Source organism: Bombus vosnesenskii, unplaced genomic scaffold, assembly GCF_011952255.1.
Source record: "Bombus vosnesenskii isolate JDL3184/JDL3185 unplaced genomic scaffold, Bvos_JDL3184-5_v1.1 scf7180000013295, whole genome shotgun sequence".
In the NCBI taxonomy this organism is placed as follows: domain Eukaryota; kingdom Metazoa; phylum Arthropoda; class Insecta; order Hymenoptera; family Apidae; genus Bombus; species Bombus vosnesenskii.
Window position 1 is genome coordinate 521,049 of NW_022882946.1, and position 22,332 is coordinate 543,380.

Here is a 22,332-nt window from a genome sequence, read left to right on the forward strand (position 1 = left end):
ACTCTGCTGCTTTGATACATAGTCAAAGGTGCTTTTATGAAATTTCCCATTGCTTTTACGGAAATCGGTTTTATCGAAAGATTAAATCATTTTGGTTCTTCCGTTCGAAAGCGTAACATCGATCGCACGAATAAACACGATAAGCGTAAAACGAGTCATTTTCCAATTATTGGGTACCTGTTTTTTTATTTATAACGTTGGTTGTCAATGTTATCGAGGATATAAATAATACTAATGTAATTGTAATTACAACATGATAGCGATAAATTTTCATTGCGACCAAATTACTATACTCGCGACCATTCGTGTTTGTCATCGTTTAAGTTCTGTATTTACCTCTACTCGGCGAAACGACGGTTTGGGAAAAAAGGAGACTGAAGAAAACAAAGGAGGTCATTGGAAAAGTCAGAGAAAATAAGGAAATACGGTTGGACGGGGAACGTTCCACGGACTGATCAGCAAATGTGCATCGACGTTTACCAAGCCCCGGTGAATCCCTGAAAGATTTACTCCTGATAGAAAAGTCAGGGAACGGCAAGAAATATCGAACAGAAGCGAAAATGCAAAAGTATGCAGGAAGAGGAGGAAGGAGGCGCGAGGCTTGTGTAAGGAAGTAGACACGACGCGGCATCCAGTGACGACATCTGGCATGCGCCATCTCCGTTTCGTTCTCTAGAAACGCCAAACATTACGATATGAAAGTATACATTTTTAAGCAAGATTAAAGCTACTCTGTTGTCCTATCGTTACTTTCACGTTGAAATATTCAGCCGTGCACGACGTCTCGTTCTCTCTTTCCGTTTCATCCTTTTTAAACCAAAGGTTACTTTTTTAAACCAAAAATATGGTATAAAACCTCGGATCAAGCGACCGAGAACTGCATATGGAAATTTAAAGCAGCTCGTTTCCATCGTTTTCACGCTCATCAAGGGATAATAAATAAGAAATTGGCAGCCATGTGCTCGGAGTGCACGCGATATCGATCGGATAAATCGCGTATTTTTGTCCAAATTTTATGCGGAAAATTACAATTCCATCCGTGGAATGTCGGCGTTTACCGTGTCAACAGTTCCCCGACCTGTTACACGCGCTAATTCATTCGAGAATATTTGCGAACAAGTTTCCTTATTCGAAAGTTCTACCGTAAAATGTTTAATATGATCGAATGTCGTAATATCTCTTATACGATAAAAATGGAATTTACATATACAAACGGATTATAGAATTTTATCCTTGATACTGTCAAGAAATCCGAGTTACAAACGTCCAATCGGTTGATCCAAGTTCAAAAAAGCTTCGCGGTGAAAACTCTTTTATGCAAACTTGTTTTATGCAAACGATCGTCAATAGTAATCGATCGATCTGTAGAACTTAATCATCGCAAAGCGTTAAACGATCTACGCAAACGACTAACGAGTAAACGTAGAACGACGAAATCCGTATCGTTTTTCACATCTATTCTCTTCTGTTGAATTTCGCTGATTATTCGAAGGAAGTCGCGACGTGTCCCGCAAAACGTTGTAGCAGTCACCGGTCGTTTAGCCGCATTACGCGCGCGAATTTGGAGATCGTCGAGCGTGTGCGCGACCGCGTTCAACGATGGGACTGTGGCGCATCGTGGTGCATAGCGCCGACCCAATTTCCCATGCGAATTAAGACGCATCGAAACCCGATCTCGATTATGCGAGACGCGACTGTCCGATGACATCGTTCTCCACATTTACTCCCGTTTTGTTTCGCGTTGAATCGCGACCATCGTTTTTCTTCGATCGACTGGCACGTTCCAAAAACTGCAATGTCGTCGATGCGATGCGAGGCGAGACGAAGCGACGCGACGCGACGCGACGCGCCAGACAATGGCGGAGATTGCTGCATAGAAGATGAATCGGGGAGGAAGCTACCCCTCGATCGAGGCTGGCCACGTTCTTCGGTTGGACGTTATCGATGACCAGGCCAGCGGTCGTACCGATTCCCTGTTCCCTGGACTGACGGATTCACGCGACGAAGAAGGAGAAACGATGCCGGATAGGGTGCATTGCGATGCTCTTGCCCTTGCGTGTTCGACGATAGGGGAAGACGATAAGCGTTAACGCGTTTTCTGCCTTTCCGGATGCTTTTTGCTTTCTTTTATTCGAGTAATACACTAGTATATTCGATTACAACAAATACACGTAAAATTACCAAATTCGAATAGATATAAGCAGGTAGCTCGTTGTTCGTAATTCGTTTTATCCGCTATATTTACTCTGGCTCGATGTATGTTAATCCATTTGATCTACTAGTTACTCTAATACAGTAAAACACAATGATCCTTGTTTCACTGAACGCATAAACCAAGCTAGACTGACCAGAAGGTACTCGAACCTCGTTCACAGCCAGCCTATGTTTCATTTATAATTTCGCTGAATATTTTCATAGACGTCTCGTTCAGCCGTGTTTCGCGATTGATTATTGATAATCATATCCGGCACGAAACGATAGGCGAACGCTCTGACGGGTCCGTTAATTTCGGACGGCCAAAGCCAATGACGCATTCGATAACAATTTGCTATGCCACGAGCCGCGCAGGTAACGAATATCGGCAATTACGCAGGTGGTCAAGTAAACAGCGTAAATCACTGATTTCGAGACGCGATCGTAACTCTCCTCGGGAACGATATCGCCGTGTCAAAGTGGTGTAATCGTCGTGCCGAACGGAGCCTGCGATGAACGAGCGGATTGATATATCCGATCCAACTTTGTCAGCTTATCGTTCTCGTTAGCCACGAATGTGTATAGCGGAAGCGAGATGTATGACGCTAATTTTGACAATAGAAGAAACGAAAACCATAGAATAGAACCCTGGTGGAACCTCTGAAGTTCGGATCGATAAAATTCGTTTTGGTATAACGTCGATCGTGCAAAGTTAATTTTAACGTCGGAGAGTATCACAACGATAAAGTAAAATAAATTTATCCTAACGTTTGTAATATACATGCTACCAAGAAGAGACTGTCTGTAGGAGTTACTCGCGAAGCTTCTCAGTCCGTTATCGATTTCGGTATATGCGATACGTAGATTCAACGTCTTTAGGTTGAATATTGCGCGTCTAAAGTCTAAGATCTGGGCCTCTTACGTCTCTTGACTAATGACTACGATAAAGTTTAGATCAAAGATTTTCGAACGATTCTCCGAGGCACATAATTTACCACGGTTATATCACGCAGTTGTCTCCCGAGTTTCATCCATGTGTTTTCCAATAATACGAGCAACGAAATAATTATCTTCACGGCAAGAACGAATCGTAAAAACGTACGAGATTAAACCTGAAATTCTTAGAGCTGCGTGGTATCGGATGTATAGTATATCCTCGCGTTTTAAACGTAAAAATGATATACTTTATTCTCCTCGTATCTATCATACGCCTCAGATTCTCGAAACTATTTTTGAAGTTTTATTACCAAAGATAGAAACAAGCGCTAGTTCGGTCGATCCGTTTAATCGATCTCTGACTTTGAATCATCCTGTACCGTCACATCCGGTCCGATCGATCTCTTCGACGCAAAAGTACACACATTTCTTCCTTACGTTTCTTTCTTCCTCGAGTTTGATCTTTCATTAATCTCTGTAACCACGAAAATTCGAAGAGAACCAAAATGCAAAATAAGCCAAACTACGATGGAGTCGCTCGCTTCGTGCCTTTAGCTGACCTTGTTTCGAGTCAGAATGACGTAATGTCAGCGGAAGTAATTTAGTCTTCCTGCTTTGTTTATTCGTCCGCACTGTTGACTGAATTAATCGACGATAAAGGCAATGAAAAGTTCAACCGACCGAACTTTCGAATCGATACACTTTTGCTCCTTTTGAGTTATCGAATTATCGATTATAGTCTGAAGTTAACGTTTCGAATTTTGTGGAATTGGCATATTTGAAAGATTGAAATACGCCTTATTCGATTTCAATTGTGTAAAATAAAAGAAAATCTACCCAATGTGTTACAGCTTCTTTGCCGTTTTCAGACTGAACCGTGAGTTTTAACGAGCTGGAAATCAGCGACGATCGATTCGACCCTTTCAGTTTTATCGTCTTTCGGTGCCTGCAGCTCGCTACAAAACAATCACCAGACGGATTCGACTAAAATCTCCTCTTCCAGACCTCGTTTGTTCGTTCGGTCTGCTCTCCTGTTGAATTTATCATTCGCCGGTACGATTCGAAACAAAAACGATCATTTGCATTGGCTCTCGAACGAACCTACTACGGCAGGATCGACGCACGAATTTCTCGTCAAGTTCGTTAGAGCCGGCTGGGTACGGAGCGACGCTTTGCGCGATTTGCCGGACACCGAGTGCGCGATCGTTGGAAATTGCGAAGGAATGTCGCATCGTGTCGGCCGAAGATCCGCGGTCGTTGCACGCCTGATGAATTTCGTTCGCTTCTGATGCGCCGGAACGACTAAAACGATCAACGAAAGCCACGTTTCGCGAATCTCACTGGTCGTCGAACAGGACACGATTTCTGCCAGCCATCGTTAGCCGTTTTCGTGTTATTATCGGCTTCGGAAATCGTGGCTCGCGTCAAACGATAATTCTTCGATATTTGAACTGGGAACACGGAACGGAACTCGTCAAATTAATTGTGATTCAAGTGTCGTTATCGGCTTTTAGAGATTCCGATGGAGGAACACCGCATGAAATAAGTGCTAATATTTGGTCGTTCGAATTCAAATTTTTTAAAGAAAAATAGAAGCGCGATACTATCGATTCAGATCGAAGAACAATTCTGTCGAGCGACAATAACGTAAAATAATAACGTGTGAACGCTGAAATAAACGATGCATCGTTGATGTACGAAAAATCACGTCGCATTGGAAAGAAGGAAAGAAACTGATGATACCGTGACAGACGCGACAGGTCGCATCGTTGCGTTGCGATGGTCGATGCAGTCCGCGAAATCAGTTTGGGAGGGACGCGTCGGCCGGCTTTCAGGCGAAAAATCGTCCGGCTCGCGATCGATTGATTTCCCCTTGAAGCGAACTGACCTTCCGCATGACCCTGCTCGTTTGTCCGCACACGCTACAGCCTCGCCTATCCCGCGATTAATAAAGTGCGATAGGCCGATGTATTTTACAGGCGATATCTATATATCTATACGTTCCATCGGTATACGTGTCTTTAAACGACCTTTCGATTTAACTTCTGTGCTTCGTTTGCGCCCTCGCGAAAGATGTTTTCTTTTCTTCATCGTTTAAAGCGGTATCCGCGTTATCACGCGATGCCAGACAATAACGCTATCGCGTCGAACATACGCGAAAACGTAAAAACTTGTAACGAACGCTTAATTACCGTAGCAATTGAATAGCGGTCGAACGTCCGTTTAGCTAACACGCTGTAAGCTCGTCTAATTTCGAGGTGGGTTCGCGCTCAAACTACCTTTACGGTTATTACACCGAGCCTCGCTATTTTCCAAGAATATTACTGCTTTTAAATGACGCGTACGTGTTACGACGTTACGTGCAACCATGCAGTTTCCGTCCTTCAAAACGTTCCGCTCGGCTTCAATTGTCCTTCTAGGTTTTCGTTCAACCTTTTGTTCGTGGCTCGGTGAAATCCCACCAAGGTTTTTAGTTTCTCTCCTCGAAAATAAAATTCACTTATGAAAACATCGATATCGTAAGAATTATACTCTCTCTTCGTTTATAACGAATGCAGCATATTCCCTTCAATTATATTCCATTATTTTATACTTTCGCCATTGACTCGCTATTAAAAATATACGGAGCGTGACAAGGTTACGAGCCGTACGTCCTCGAAGAAGGGGATTACTGCAACGTAGGAAATATTCGGTCACCTTCTTCCTCCCTTTTTCCTTAGGGCTAAACCGAGTGCTTTTTTCGGTATCGGTTTAAGTAACGTACACGACGTATCCTTTATGAACGACTCGGTGATACTTGGAATTGCAAAAACCGTCAAGCGTTTGGCTTTTCACATTCGATGTTGGTAACTAAATTTGTACGTGTACGATAGTGGAGAAATCGATTCATATCACGACACTTGGTCTTTTTCCTTTGATTCCTTCTCCGCTCGAACCGAGCACCCAAATACTCCTCGTTGACCAAACGAACACACATCCATGGTCTCTCATTTGCCAACAAAGTACTCAAAGACCGCCGCAAACGCTGTTCCAATTTCGTTCGAAGGTTCCGTTTCTCGCTTCATTTATCTTCCGGAGAAAACGCGTCGATAAGCGAGCAGCAAAAATAGAGAATCGCAGCAACTTCTCCTGTACCGAATGAAAACGATGCGAGCACCGATTCGAACGTTCGCGCGTAATTCCATTTGGAAAGCTGTTTCATTTAGCGATTTAGGTGGCAACTGCTGTTGGTTTCTCGGCGCTCGGCTGGAGCCGGTACACGCGTTTTCTGGTTCACGAGCATTCATCGTCGTGGTTAGGTTGCTCGCCGCTATCTAAATCTTGGCGGCGGCGACGGAACATCCCAGTCAGCATCGTTGCGAGCTAGCAACCGAGCGAGATCGTTACGCGGCGTTTATCGATCGGGCGACCACAGCGATCGCGAACAAATCGCAAAGAGGAACGCGAATCGATTTCTCTCGAGTCAACGGTCTCCGAGCGATACTTCGTTTTCCCCGGTAAAATTACGGACAGAGAGATATTTTGTTTATCGAATAATTTCGCACGTGTTTCCCAGGCAATGAAATTTTACTTTAGAATAATGAATTAATTACTTATTTCCTTTTTAATACCAAAACGTTTCTCGTAACATCTGTCCTAAGGCAACTTTTTATCGTTATTCTCTTTAATTAAGGAAGAAATGAAATTTCCAGAATTTTCAGGGCAAAGGAAAATGAAAGGAAGATAGCGAAATAAAAAAAAATTGTGATTTGGTTTTTATTTCAAAGTAGCGCCGTCAGCTTGCCGCTAATAGAGGATGCTAGTTCGGCGAGATGCAGAAGGCTCGCGTAATTCGCTCGAAGGCGGTTCTCGCGACAGATACGAGAACTTCCTGAATATTATCGGAAACCCCAGCCATCAGTCGCGTCGGCAAGTTATTGGCACGGAACCATCGCCGCATCGTGACAATATAATTTTATGGTAAAAGCCGCTGCAAAAATACACTTAAATGTACCTATGCACGATGTAAATAACGATTTTTCGTTACGCGGTCGGTCGAACGTAATTCTTATCGCGATTTAAAGGCGAATATCAGGATAGGAACGGTATTGTTTTCATAGCAATTTTATCGCGCAATATACGTTCGACCGGCTCGTCTAGTAATATTCGTATTACGAGCTCTGAAAATCTCTCATCGAAGATATCGATGATGATTACGTATTCCCTTTCCGTTGCATGAAATTTGCCTTCGTTTCCTTTTTAATATATCAAAGCGATAATTTATTATAACGCTACGCATTGTATCGCGACGATATATCTACGATAATCCAGTTTACTCGATGCTGATTTGTTATACGTGTACTATTTGGTTGGACCTTTCAATTACACAGATGAAAGCCAATTTGCATTGAAATTTGATTAAAAATCTGAAATACAACGTATGGATGGAGCCCATGCGAGCATCGATTTCAGGAGAGTTAAAAGCCTGGCTAAAGGGTCTCTTTAAGGGAAAGCGAGCGGTCTGCGATCACCAATTGTTATCTGTTCAATTTGTCGATAGAAAATGTGCTGTCGTATTTTTGGAACTTCTTATGTTGCTCAGATGTCACCGTATCGTCCTCGAAATCACGCGAACACGCGAGAACTTTGTTTCTTCGAACAAAATTATCCCGTTTTAGCGACGTATGCTGCAAAAGATCGCAACTAATCCAACCTCTTTTATTAGATATTATCTTGTTTTAAAACCCGATTTCCCAGCGATTATCGCAAATTTTCGTACGGTAAAACAGTTTGTCTGGAAACACGCAAATCCTCTGTCGCTTACGGTACAAAACGGAAATATCTCGGTATATAATCCCCTTTATTAATCTCTTGATTAACTTCCGTTAGCCGAATTCTTTATTTCGCAAGCCGTTGCACGTTCCGCGTGCCGAACGATGCACGATACCGAAATATTGCCAGGGTTCTGTTCTCTGTACGACCGAGCGCCCGATACGATAAAATTGCGCGAGATTTCTCGACCACGATACATCGGACCCCGATTTAACCGCCGGTGTATCGTATATTACCCTTAATTGTGAGTCGGACGCGTGAAATAATCGCAAAACCGATCGGAATGGATCGTCTCTCTCCCAGTTATTTCATAACCGAATCGCGCACCTAAAAATCCATGAATTTTCACGCGAATTACAAGAACGCTCTCGATATTTATTCGCTAGAAATTACTTATTAGTCCCCATGGTTTTATGTTACGTAAACTGGCACGGCGTGAATAAAGTGGACGAGGCTTATCGGCAACCAGGGCTGCAAGTTGATGACCCTCGCTCACCTTAGTTAAATTCTCCATCTATCCGATACGAAATCAGAGTAACGAACGAGCTGCTGTCGCGATCTCGCGAATTTTACATATATACACAGGTATCGCTAGCACGTATAGTCACGCGAAAGTTCACGATCGCTGCCGATACCTATGCTACAGTGCATACCGTATGAGTTTCTTAGCGTAGAAACGCACGGGAAATTTTTTTTATTTGTGAAAATTTGTCCAAGCTGAACAAAATTCGTATTAGACTCGATTTCCATTTATTTCGATCTAATCCGCAGAAAGCTTGGTTCGTGCAAACGTTCTCATCGCAAAAAGCTTGCTGCTTTCGCAAATCTTTTTCGTCTTCTCTATCGAGGCAACCCGTACGATTCTTGGATACAGCATCCAAAGGAAATTTCATGATCGGCGGAGGTTTGTTACGACAACGACAACGAGAGGCGATTCTTTCGATCCAACTGCCTCGTGGGGGAACGACTTGCAAGAAAAAGTATATCGAGCTATACAGGATGTTTGGTAACTGCTGGTATAAGCGGAAAGGGGGTGATTCTACGCGAAAAAGGAAGTCGAAAATATAGAATAACAATTTTTCGTTCGAGGCTTTGTTTTCGAGAAAATCGACTTTGAATTTTCGCTCGGTACGTGTGCATTTTATCACGTCTTGTTATAACGTATCTCACTGTAGATCGTTGTCTCGATGAAGAAATAAAAAAAAAAAAAAAAAATTTTGTTTTATTCTATAGTTTTAACTTCTTTTTTCGCGTAGAATCACCCCCTTTCCGCTTGAACCACCAATTACCAACCACCCTGTATATCTACAGCGATTCCTTAATGAAACTTCAATTATGCGTTAATTTTCGTGGCTCGAGGAAATTCGAATCGAAAATATTCTAAATTATACCTTGCTACTCCCTTTGCTAATCGAAAGAATTCACGTCGCGTTCCTTCATCTTCTACGTTGTCTTGTTCGAGGTCTTGCAAGAAGCTGAAGTATAAGTAGCTTGCCTGTAGTGTCATCGAACGTCCGCTCGTTGCACCCATTCTCAAAGAACAGGTTAAAAGACGAGAGAGACGAAGATCGTCGCACGTCGCGTCGCGTCAGCGTACGTAAATAAAGAAAGGCCGAGGTATTCGGCAATTTGCGCGCGAGCATCGCGAACAAGCTCTTTCTTTTCAGATGTTTCTCCTCTGAACCGAGCTTTTTGTAGAGACACTCGATAAATTTTCAATGACATCAGCGCAAAACCGTGGCTGCTATTGTATCTGGAAATCAGGTCGCGACGGCTGCATCCACTGACCGGACCAGGGGCTGAGATACGCGACAATCTGCTTTTTAAATTCGTTACCTCGCGAGCGCGATGTTTCGCCGAAGGTCGAACGATAAAGAACTTTGACATTCTCGATAAGCGTACGACGTAGAACATGAAAAATATTTTTCTATTTAACGCGTTATTTGCAAAATTTCGTTGCTCGAATTTTTCGGTAAAACCGAAACGTTGTACTCCAGGAACAATCGGTTTTCTTTTATTCCAAAACGCGTGATCAAATAATAAATAAACAAATAACAAATAAACGAAAAAGCGCTTTTGGCCGATTTGTAAGAAAGCGCGACTGCGATGAAGACCGATATATTTTTCTAAAACTACTGCGCGTAGCGTATCTATGGTATACTTTTTACATTTGTATTAATTAAAACGCCGCGTACAAAGCCGATAAGTTGACCAATTTTTAGAAATCCTGTTCTACGTTCTACGTTCTTTCTGGCGAACGCGAAAGAAACCGTAATAAAGGAACATCGTTGCAATTACGGTTTAATAAAAACGAAAACGAACAGTGTACTGCAAATTGCCAACGCCAAGGGTTTTTGCGCGGAAGTTATTTCGAAACGACACGTTCGTGCGACTTTTCTTACGGCACAATGCGAGATTAAGCCAGATTACGTGGCGTAGGTAGAATTTCGAAGAAACGAGGGTTCGTGACGTTTCTTCCACGCGTTACAGGCGCCCTCGGAAAATTCAAGTCCTGTGATTTCCCTCTCATCCATGGTAAACTTCCGATGGAGGAAGATGCTCTCATCCGGCGAAACTCCTTGCTGCATTTCCTTTTAGCATCCGTACGACGGTGGGATATTATTTTCCTCGCGTGACCATATTTTAACGACCTTCCTTCAAACCTATACCATTGCAACCTTTACATTTTCATTACTTGCGACCGTTCCTGGAATTTTCATACCAGAAATATAAGATTATTCCTTTTTCTTTCAACTTGGACAACTTAGAAATTTGAGGTTAAATATTTATCACCGAGAAATTTCGCGGTAGCGTCGAAAAAGCGAACAAGAATTTCTCAGCCGCGACGTCTGTGGATTTTGATAACCACTTAGAGTGACATCTCTCGTACGATGCAATGTCACGTTTTTTTACAACACGAAGCATGTTTTTAATCGCTCACCATTGTCGAACTTCGACGTGTTATACGACCCTTCCTCTTCGTCTCTATTCTCGGCGTTGTTCTACTTCCCGCGATCCGAACATTAAAAAGGAATCGAAGATCCAGTCGCGATATGATTGTTTCGTCAAAAATACATACAGGTCGATAACTCTCTTCGGTTTCTTGTACTTTTGTATTAATTTATACATACACACACACATAATAAATATTTGTATAATTTCACGCTCGTGGGTTTAATAATTCATTTCGATACAACGCAACCGAAGCTTCGCTTCTCTTCGAGAAAAGCTGTGTTCCGCGAGAGTGCTTTATCGGTTTTCTTTGCGTTCCTTCCACGTTACTTATCACATTTCGATATTTTCTTCCTCCCTCCTGTTTCGTTAGATAGAAAATTGCGTAAACAACGGTGGAAAACTACCGGTTGTCCATTAAACGAACAAGCTTTTCGCGAAATAGGATTACCAGTGTTCTTGCATGTTACTTTCGAATCATTCGAAACGCATCGAATGAAAGCTATTTCATTCTTCCCCTGTATGGCGCACTTGGAATATCAATATAGCAAAGTTCGATTTTGCAAATCCGCTGGAGATAGGGCAAATATAGGTATATCACGAATATGGTAATTGAGAAGTAATCGCTTTACAATATTACTTTTCTATCTATGGAGCGGAAAAACCGTTTGTAAAAAATAGAGGTATTTCTAGTGCCGGTTATTAGGATGCAAAGCAACTTGGCGTTAGCAATTTTCTCGTTCTTTGCCTCGTTCCTATGTAAAATAGAAAAGCAACGGAATCGATTTAACGAAGAACGAAGCCTTTGGAAAGTGATTGATTACTCTGCATCGGCTACGATACACAGTGACGAGTTCTTACCTTCCAAGCCGTTATGAAAGTAACAACCAGGCAATTTTTCAATTCACGTAATCGTTACCTGCTACATTTATGACTGTCCATTTGCGATTCTTTCAATTTGATGAAACGAGTTTGCATTTTACGTTACGACGCAGAGGCGGATCTTCGACTTTACGTTTCCGTTCACTCGCCGATTCCGTGTCGTTCTCGTGAAACTGATAGCAGATTCTCCGAAAATTTTAAATGCACGTAACAATTTAATGCCGTAACGAGATGGAATCCTCCGGTTGAATCGCATTAATTATCCATACGTTTATAACACACCGATAATTTCGGTGCTGCCGTTTGGACGGTGATTGGATTGTCTCGAAAATTCTCGACCAGCGATAGAAGATCTTGTTCCATTTTGCCGAATATCTCGATTCTTTTTCCAGACACTTTTTTATTACCTTTCGAAGCAAACGCGATTCTATTTCGTTTGCTGGCCTAAAGGATACGAAGAAACAATAGCGGCGTTTCTGCCCGATTCTCGTGTATTCGAGAACGAGCCGGAGTTTCGTCGAGGAAAATGGAGCAGAGTCACCATTACGAATTAGCAGAGGAAAACGAAGCCCGTGTAAACGCGGTACGAAACTGAAGGGTACGGGAACGGGATCCCTTTTCCCCCTAATTGACGGGCCGGGTCGCGCAAAGTGCTGTTCAAAGACTCGCAGTCGATTCCGTATGCACTACCAGCAAGGGGCCGAAGTTGTTAACACGCGTCGAGACTCGAAAGAGAAACAGGAAAAAAGCACCGGCGAAAAGGAGTCGATAAAGGGAGCGGATACCGCTGAAAGGATTTACCAGTCGCTCCGCGTACATACTCGACTTCCGCGAAAGAACTCGCGAAACTTGAACGCCCATTACCGAAAAGCTCTCGCATCTGAAAACTTTCAGCTTTCAGCCGAGCAAACTGTCCCGGAAAAATTGTCCGCCACCACGAGCAACGTGTCTCCGTATACTTATCGTTTTGAACGCGCGTAGTCGTGCAAATGGCAGTTGAAATTCTTCGGTATTTTAGCTTTTAACAGCGAATTATCCGATATGAAAGGTCGTTGATTCTGTTTAAAACGATAATTCACCCTTGAGACGTTAAGGAACGTTTTCATATGACCGATATTTTTTATTGTTTCAGGCTCGACCAGCCGGTGACCAGCTCGACGTCCGGAATGGACAGCAAAAAGGTTCGAACGATACAGCTTTTTGAAATTATGGCCCTGAAACTTAATTTCACGTGCCTTTTTTCTTTGATCGATCCAAGGATCGTAAGATACGATCTTTGATTCTCATTGATAAGACGAAACGGTGCGTACACGAGTTAGAGAAAAGCGTTAAGAGTGCTATTAACTGCCGTTTCGAACAAACTGTCGGGCAAGATCAGGACAACCGGTAGAAGATGGTGCAAGTCGAGAGCGTCTCCGAGGGAGTTGCATACTTTCGTCCAAGTTGGAGAAATCGATACGTGTCATAGGGGTTTATGGCAGTTGTAAAGGTTTCTTCCTTCTCCGTGCTGCACGATACTATACGGAACTCCGTGGCAGAGTTAACGATGTCGTTTGAAGTTAACGCGATTAAATCGACGCGATAAGCGGCCGAGACTAATGCAGAAATCTCACTGAATAACCGGCAACTTTAAACGTTTCCAGTTACATCGTTTTGCTCCTCTAATTACCGTCTCGCGGTGCTCTTTGATAAACTGCTAGTCGCTGCGATTTAATCAGCTCAATTATTCGTGTGCGCACAGTTCCGCGAGTTCTAATGCAACGATCAGATTAATCTTCGGATAAGAAACGATAGGTTCAAAGACCTTGGTCTTGGATGAGTCGCGATATCGCGAACTTGTCGACTAATAATTTGGGTTCGTTAATGACTAAAACGAGATCGAATATACGGGAGATAACACCAACCCAGCCACTGAACACGGCAAGATCCTTCTAGCACCGTAAATTCATCGTTATTTCATTTATTATTTTTCCATGTACTGTCGTTTATTGGCTTGCGCGAAAGTGGCGAACGGTGAACCAAATATACCTATCTTCTTTCCTCCATTTGTTCTGGAAGCTTCGCTAAAATGGTGCGTGACAGCTCGTTACGTCTCTCCACAGGATATTGCCACCTTGAGTCGTAGAAAAGCAGTGACGGACGAAGGCAAAACGCGGTAGCAATTTTCACCCGCCATAAACCGCTCCAAGCGTCGTTCTCTCCTCATTTACGCTAGGCAGCCGCAGCGAAAGAAAGTCACATCGAACTACTTTCTTCTCTTCCTTTTTTCGCGAAAGGAACTTCTCCGCCTCGATCCGCTAGCGGTCGATGAAGTTTCAAACTCGCGTCTCGCTTCGAACCGCGTAGACGGACGATTCGTCGATTCGGCAGCCAGGTAGAAATTTAGCCGAGTCATTTTTTGAATTGCCATCTCTTCAATCCTGCGGTTTAACTCGGTCGAATTTCAGGTTTGTCGTCGACGCTGCTTCCGTGGAAGAAAGTTTCTCGGTCGGTTTGTTCGGCCTACGAATCGCTTGGAGTCGCGCGATCCTGAACTTGCCGACGCGACACTCTCTCTCTCTTTCTTGGAAAAGAAGAATCACCCTTGTTTCCCCCGCGTTTGAGGCACATCCCGGGAATCCACGAAGCGCGAAGACAACTGTTTGTTTTGCTTGCAGAAGCTTCGAATTTTCAAATCTGGGATGGGATGTACCGCTAGAGAACAGTTTGGACCTATTATGCTGTCCGAGCACGTAGATGCATTTGAAAGAAAAGAAACGACGAAGCAAATATTCTGCAACTAGCGAGAAAGACTATTTTAATGTTTTATCGTGGTTTATTATTTTCTTAGAATTCTCTTCTTACGGAAAACTAGAATTTGAAAGAAGAACTTAAAAAGAACATTCCAATAGTAATTGATTCTGGCTATCGACTATGATGAAACGCGAGTTTCTGCAATTCAGCGTACGTATATCGATACGAACTATGTGCGTAGTCGCATACCTTCGTGCGTGAGAACCATTCTAATCTCACGATGAATATTCATTCTCGTTTAGTCGGCGTATAACAGCCATAGATCATATACAAGACGATTCGATGACTGTTGTTGTCTCGTTATCACCGAATTATGGAAGCCAATCCAGCTTGTACGCTTGTACATGCGGTAGAAATGGCAGGATTCGAAAGAAAGCTGCTTCGATGGAGATCGCTTCCCCGATGCAAACATTCACGACACGATGACATTTCTGATTTCCTTCCTTTTTAACATAGATTAGTTAAATTAATTCGTGTACTCGTTGGAAACTCGACATTTCTTTGCGTTGTTATTAGCATCAGGAGAAATTACGAGAACCAGGTTTTTTTCGAATAAAATTGGCACGTGCCGGCAGCAGCAGTTGTCGGCTATAGCGCCAAACGTTCGCCAATTAAATCGACTTCCGGCAACTCGATCAGTCAAATTTTTCCAACGAAACCAGCTTTGTTGGCAATTTGTCGAGGAGATACGTTGTCGTTCCTTTAATCGAGCAAAACGATGAAAAAGCTTCCGTAGTGTTCAGCAACTAGGTAGACCGAAAAAGCTCGAAGAGAATGTTCCGGGGGAAACAACCGTTTCTCGGAAAGCTGGTCCACGGCCTGGAAACATGGAAAATAATAAAAAGTGGAAAAGAGCGAAGAGAAGAGACGATTAGGTACGCGCCGAGCTTCGCCTTAATCTTAAGCTCGATAGCCAGTCCGGTTTTCCCATGAAAATCAAAAAGTGGAAACCCGCTGCTCGTATGCTGACTTTTGCACGTTCGCTTACCGTTCGTCGTATTTGTCAAAAGATTTGGCACGATTCTATTTGAGTATTAATTAAATATAATTGTTAAATACTATTAATTATCGAGTATTATCTCTTCGTATCTTGGTTGCTTCTCCTTGTATTTGGTCCTGAACAGACTATTCGATTAAAAAACGTACGTCCTACGTACGTTTAAAATATTTATTCGATAGGTCGATGAACGTCTGTTAGAAAATTTATTCTTTGCTTCCTGTTTCTTGCGTCGTCGAACGTAGTTTAAATAATATTACGATTTCGCGGTATTTCCGACGAACGTGAGATTTTGCGGCTAGTTGATAAATTTTCCATAGGATGGACGGAATTTTCGCGTTAACTCGATCAGACAGGTAGCGGAAAAGCGGCTGCCGATCAGCTATCGAAAAATCTGTCGCTTAGGAAGCAACATGGCGCTGCACGACGTGCTACCTTGCCGACTGACCGGTATAAACGAAGTTACTCTCTCAAAACTGACCGTTTCGATAGTTCTCCGCTTCTCCATTCACTGGTTTTAACAAATTCCATCGGTCAATCCATGACGGGAACGTTTCGATGAAACGTCCCTGCCGCGCAGTCGATTTTTCATTTCTCTGTGTATTACGCAAACTGTTTGTTTTAGAATATCTCATGAGAAATCAAAGTTGTCAAAGTGCAGGAGCCAAAGCGTAGTCATCGTATATCGAAACGATAATAAAAGCCCCCTTCTAGTCAGGAAGATCAGACACGAAAATCGATTTCCGTGGAGAAATTTCGAATAAAGGAGGTTTCGAAATATGACAGAAAAATTAAATTTAGAGATTAACCGCTATCTCGGGCAGAATCGAACGAAAGGAGAGATTTGGGTACAAGTTACGTAAATATCAGAAACGAAGATTGGTCGCTAACCGCTGTCAGTTTCCCGATGACCTGCGGTGTTGTAAGCTTAATCGACAATTCCAGGGTTCCAGTTTAGAAAGCAGTTCAACTTAGTGGACCAATTGCGATCTTGGCTAGATATTTTGTGACGCGCGAAATGAACGAAAACGAAAATGATAATCGCCTGCAATTATCCAAATTTCCGGTAGCTGGTAATTATGTAAATTAGATCGAAATTTATCACACGGCATTAGCATGATAAATATTTCTATTATCCACGGTGGGCTTGCCGCGACACGGGTTAAATTGCCGTGTCAGCTGCTACATGCTTTAACGTCGTGTAATGCGCGCGTGATTTCTAATCTACAAAAATTTGACTGCCCGAAAGTTTCAATTTTGTTGATCCAAAACGTCGTGGCGATTTTCCACTCGCTGTAGAATAAGACGCTTGGCACTGGTATTATCATCGTACTGCGTAGAAAGATTACTCTTAAGCTCGTGTCACGTACCGCTATTTGCATGGCTCTAACTCTTACTTTCAACAACTTGCTTTCAATTTAGCCAATACGCGTCGAATCGATCGAAAACCATAGATTTGGTCGAAAAAGCAACACGTACGTACGAACAGACTATAGTAGCAGCGTGGACTCGACAGAGAGACAAGTAGCATAAACGAAACTAAAATGATTGCAGGTTGTCCAGGCGGCGCCGCTGCCCGTACCTGTCCAGGTACGTAGCAAGAACGATGGCTCGGGGGTGGCCGCATCCGTGTCGGGGGTTCGCAGACGAAGCGGCTCCCAAGGTTTACGATCGCCCGCCGCGAAGAGGCCACTCTCCGCTCCCGTCGCCCTTCAGGGATGGCTACACAAACAGGGCTCCGAGGGGCTGATGCTTTGGAAGAAACGGTGGTTCGTCCTCTCCGAGTACTGCCTCTTTTATTACAAAGGTCAGACTTGCCACGTTTTCCTCCCTCTGGAATTACCTGTCGCGTTCTTTCCACCGAAAAACCTTTCCCATCTTTTACCCTTTAGCCTTTTTCTTTCTCTTTCTTTTTCCCCTCGTTTTGTCTTTGGAACGAAGCAAGACACAATTCCCAACGCGATACACGCGACTCGTAATTCTAGTGGTTTCATTGAGAATACCTGCTGCTTTTTCCCTTTTGTTCCTCCTTTCTCTCTTTTCCAACGTTTGTTTAGTCGTAATAGTAAATATGAACCAGGAAAAATCTCTCTTTTCGGAAGCAGAGTGTCTACGTTCTTCGCGTTCAGTTAGTTTCCGTTGTAAATCTCCCGAATTATCTTTCGTTTGTCTCTGTCCATGCCGTAGCGACTAAATTTTTAAGCAACACGTTCTTCCCCTAAAAAATTAAACTATCCTTCTCCCAATTTTTAATCTCTTTTCTACGAGCTTCGGTTCCAAAGTAGGAACATAGTAATTCTGCTATCTCCCGTTTATATGAAACGCGAGAAGTGGTACGAACTAGTCACTAGTCGGACAGCATCGGGTAAACGCATAATGCAAGTGGATTCGCGTCCGGACGTAATATCTTCTTCCTCTTGTTAAACTTTATCCCGTTCTTTCTTTTCTTCGTTTTCAACATCACCGCGGATATACGCGCAATTAACGTCTCGCCGAGGGGATTCATATGAAATTAACAATTTTTCCTTCCCTTTGTGTGTCACGCGCAGGGGAGTTGGCACAGCTTCAACTTTCCAGCTTTCTCGTTGTTTTTCAGCGTTGTTTTCACTGGCACAGCGTTCGCTCCACCAATTTCCGTTCATCCGATTGCTATTTCCTCTTCTCGATCTTACCTCTTTCCCTTCAGATTGTTTCCTGCGCAACGCTAATTGCACGAGTTCGCCAGTTTCGTACTTACTTACATGCTTCCCCTGACTGTTCCCGCGAGATCGCGCAGTTTTTACCTCTCGACGTTGTAAAATATTTTCTATCCTTGCGAAATATAATTTTCGAAAGATCGACAGATCGATGCGAGAATATTTTTGGAGAAGTGTGCCTTACAGAACGTGAACAATATCTGTAGTAGAATTTTGAAAATTATTTGACGCATCTGATTAACGATAATTAAGATATTACTTTTATCTTTTTAAAAACACCGCAATTTTTCTTTAAAGTATAACCTAGAAAACATTGCGACGAAGAATTTTTATACGTTTCCTTTAATCTTCCTCTCACATTCAAAAATTTCGTTCGAATCTGCGATCATTAACGTATCACAGCTCCGGGAACAGTTGAAACTTCGTTAAAGCTTTACGTTGTATTTTTTTCAGATCCTCCTGGATAGTAAAGATACATACGTAAAATACAATAAAAAGTGGTAAAAAGGTTTTTACTCGATAAAATCTTTTTTCTCTTTTGAATAAAAAATATTTTTGAAAGTTTTTGTTATATAAATTTCCAGATATGCAATGTAACCGTAGAATGTCGTTATTAGCCCACTTTACGAACCTACGCTCTTCCATAATACCATACTTATCGATGTTCTAAATGAATGAAATTTGACTGGAAATTCCAGCGATTCTGTTCCGATATTGTTACACCAGAGCAGGATCAAAAATTTGAGGATAAATCTCTGGTATCTGGTCAAATAAAAACGAAAATTTCTGTTAATATCGTTTCGTAATTCAAATTCGAGTCGCATTTAAGCTTCGCTCGTGAAAACTCACATTCTCTGGTTTGTGTTTCAGCCGTAAATGATCGTAATTTTTCGTCGCGCGATTCCTTTCTTTCGTCGAATGAAATCAGCCCGGCATTCGCGTTGCCCTGCACACCGTTCTTAATTAAGGCGATATTCTATGATGGACGCATAATGGAAACAATGCGCGTCCGAGTCATTATTCCACCGGTATAAATTAATTTACCATTGCGTTTTGCTTCACCTACATAGACGTGAACTCGTTTACTGCGGATTTAAATTCTTACACGCGGTTATCAGTGGTTCCTGGAATGGAAACTATTAGTCTCGTTCCCTGTTATTACCTTCGTAGCCTGTCACCTTCGTTGACAACGTATCAGATATAACGAGCTTTATTATGCTTCTTATCATCTCGTTTTCCTCCCGGCTAATTTATTTGTTTATTTGTTAGAGGATCTGTCCTTTCTAGACGGAAGACGATTCTGTCGAATCGAAACGACGAATCCTAAGAGTTTGAAAGTAAGTTCCATACCAAGTTGTGTACGCCCGGACGAACCTTGCCTGCCGATTTAACGACGCGACAACTACAATTTTCCTTGGAAAATAAATTGCACGACACTTTACGATTACGGTTAACGATTCGCGTGCATTCTCGAAAATTCCTGGCTCGGACGATGGCCCTTTCTTCCTTTTCCAGACGTCCGTTATGATATTCGCGCCGAAATTTATAACACTTTTTATCTCGTTCCTTTTCCTCTGTCCGCGGTTCAGCGTGTGATTTATGTCGACAGAGGCAGGAAGGGTGAGCGCAACCCCCGGCCGGGCTAACGCGTGTCAATGGCGCGTTAGGGCTTTCGGATGCATTCGAATCGAACCTTTCGATTTGTCAGCCTGTAAAATGATTTCCTGTCGCATTTGTCCATGTCATCGGGCATTACCGAGCGCTTGCCACGATTTTTCTGATCGATGTCAGATCGAGAGCTTTTTCATCATTCGATGGAAATCATAGTACTTTTAACGTTTTTGGCTTTTTAACGATCGGTTTTGCTAGCCATCGACTATTTTAGACAATGACTTTACTTGCGTACGAAGTAGCTACCAATTTTTGAAACAAGTACGTAGTTAAATACAGATTGAAATAACAATGAAATATTACAGCTTTGCATATGCTGCATCTGTACTCACATTCGTAATCCTTTCTCGAAGTCGAACGACACGCGAACCTCGCGTCCATCTCGACGCAAATGCGAAAGTCGTCTCGCGATTCGTTTCTAGGAGGGTTGTTCGCGGCACTCGTGCCACCCTTTCGCTCTCGAATCTCCTTTCACAGAACGCGGCTACCAGGAACTCGGATGAATATTTCTCGTTAATAAACGAGAACGTCGTCGACCCCTTTGCCTCGACTTTTTCCTAGCTTTCGACGTAAATTTCTTTTCCCGTCTACCCCCTCCACTGGTTTGGCTCGAAGTGAATCGAGCCAGACGGCATGAACTTCTTCGGATCGTTTAATCCTAACGTTACAGAGTACTTAGCCAAACTTTTAAATTATTAAATAAGCGTGACAGAAACTATTGCAAAACGATTACAGAAGGAACGGAGAACAGAGCGATCGTGTTTTGCGAAGGTATAGGCTTTTTCCGTTTATTCTTCTATAAAACTATTATTCCTCTTACATCGAGAAACGCTGAAAATTACTGCTATTCGAGAATTCACGGTTTTGCCTACTGAATATACGATTTTCGAAATTTTGTTGAAATTCGGAGAAGCTGGAAGACCGAATCGATTCTTATTCCTTATGCTGTAGTCCGGATTACCATTTGACTGCAACATTCGATGAAATCGAGGCGTACTATCTTCTCTCGAATCAAAGCTTGTTCCATATTGAAAAATGATCTATTCTTTGCCAACGACGACAAATTAGACATTGATGACGAACAAATTTCAGGTCCGGAAGAGGAAAAATTGTTGGGCTCGATATTGTTGCCGTCGTACAGAGTTACCGTGTGCAAGCCCGAGGACAAAGTTAATAGAAAGTTTGCGTTCAAAGCCGAACACGCGAATATGAGGACTTATCACTTTGCAGCGGACAGTCGCGAAAGCATGAATCAGTGGGTGAACGCGTTGACCTTGGCGACTCTTCTTCAGGACCCAAGTCCGTGAGTATCTACTTTTTTCTCGTTCACAGCGATCTAACTTCGTTCGCTTCGTATCGAAGGAAAGAGAAGAGAATAAAGAGAATACAAAATACAAAAGCATAAAGAAATATTGAAAATCTACGGTCGTTAATTTTCTCGTTGGAAATTTCAAAGAACGAACTCGTAAAAAGAGTAATAAAAGGAGAATCGGACCAACTGTCGCTTCTGCCATGCAATAACTTTCATCGCGCGTAACCTTTTCCCGGCCAATATAAACTACCACTTGTGTATTCCAAACAATTTCAAACGATTGCAAATTTTCGAGCTGGCGCGTTATTTCGCGTCGCATGCTCGGCCGATATGGTTTGATACGTTGCATTGGCTCGATGGCTGATGACGACGCTAGTAGCAAATAATACCATCGAATTCGATCGGAATTTCATTAATCGAGAAAGGAGTTGCCTTTTACAGCAGGAAGCAGCATCGTTAGACTTGTTATTTCATGTAAAATCATTTATTTCGCGTCGCCATCGTTTCCTTACGGCCTCGTTTATTTCTTATTCCGCGTATTCCGCTCCTTCCAGCACAGCGAGTTCTCGAAGTTGTATGTACCGCGGTGAACGATCGCACGTCTTCTATCTCTCATTCGCCACAGTTTATTCCCAATGTTTTCCTCGCGGTTTTCGTATTTATCGTTAGAGAACAAAAAGATTCCCGAACCTAATAATGGCAAATTTGGTTTCCAGCAAAACCTGCTCGTCGTTTTCAACACACCTCGCAACTTGTTCGCTAATCGATGTCAACGATCGTGTTACGTAATATCTTAAATCGTGTAGCTACTTTACGCAGGCACGTACGAAAAGCCTAGCCCGTCCATCTCAAAACAAATACTCGATAGTTTAAACAGCGCGATCATTCACTGTCGTGATTATGAAACATCTCCGCGTTTATTCCGTTATTTGCTCAGCAAACACGCGTCCCCGAACAAAATAACGAAACGAATAGCATAACTTGTTGCACCCGGAATGCAATTCCAAAGAAATATTCCTTCGACTTTAAGAATGTAACTCGTAATCGAGCTATTCTTTGCGCAATTAAAGAACACGAACGAAGATAAA

The 22,332-nt window shown here is 42.7% G+C and overlaps 1 protein-coding gene across 13 annotated transcripts in view; it reads left to right on the forward strand.

Annotated features, from left to right (window-relative positions):
- The window catches only part of LOC117233211, a 192,695-nt gene that overhangs the window by 100,724 nt on the left and 69,639 nt on the right, over nt 1-22,332 (forward strand). For all 13 annotated transcript variants that reach the window (XR_004493281.1, XM_033493306.1, XM_033493299.1 and 10 more), the window contains 3 exons: nt 12,908-12,956; nt 17,120-17,372; nt 21,025-21,235. Coding sequence is in view for 12 of the 13 variants with exons in the window: in XM_033493299.1 (XP_033349190.1) it covers nt 12,908-12,956; nt 17,120-17,372; nt 21,025-21,235 (513 nt within the window). In the remaining variant the exon portion in view is untranslated. The remainder of the gene's footprint in view (nt 1-12,907; nt 12,957-17,119; nt 17,373-21,024; nt 21,236-22,332) is intronic.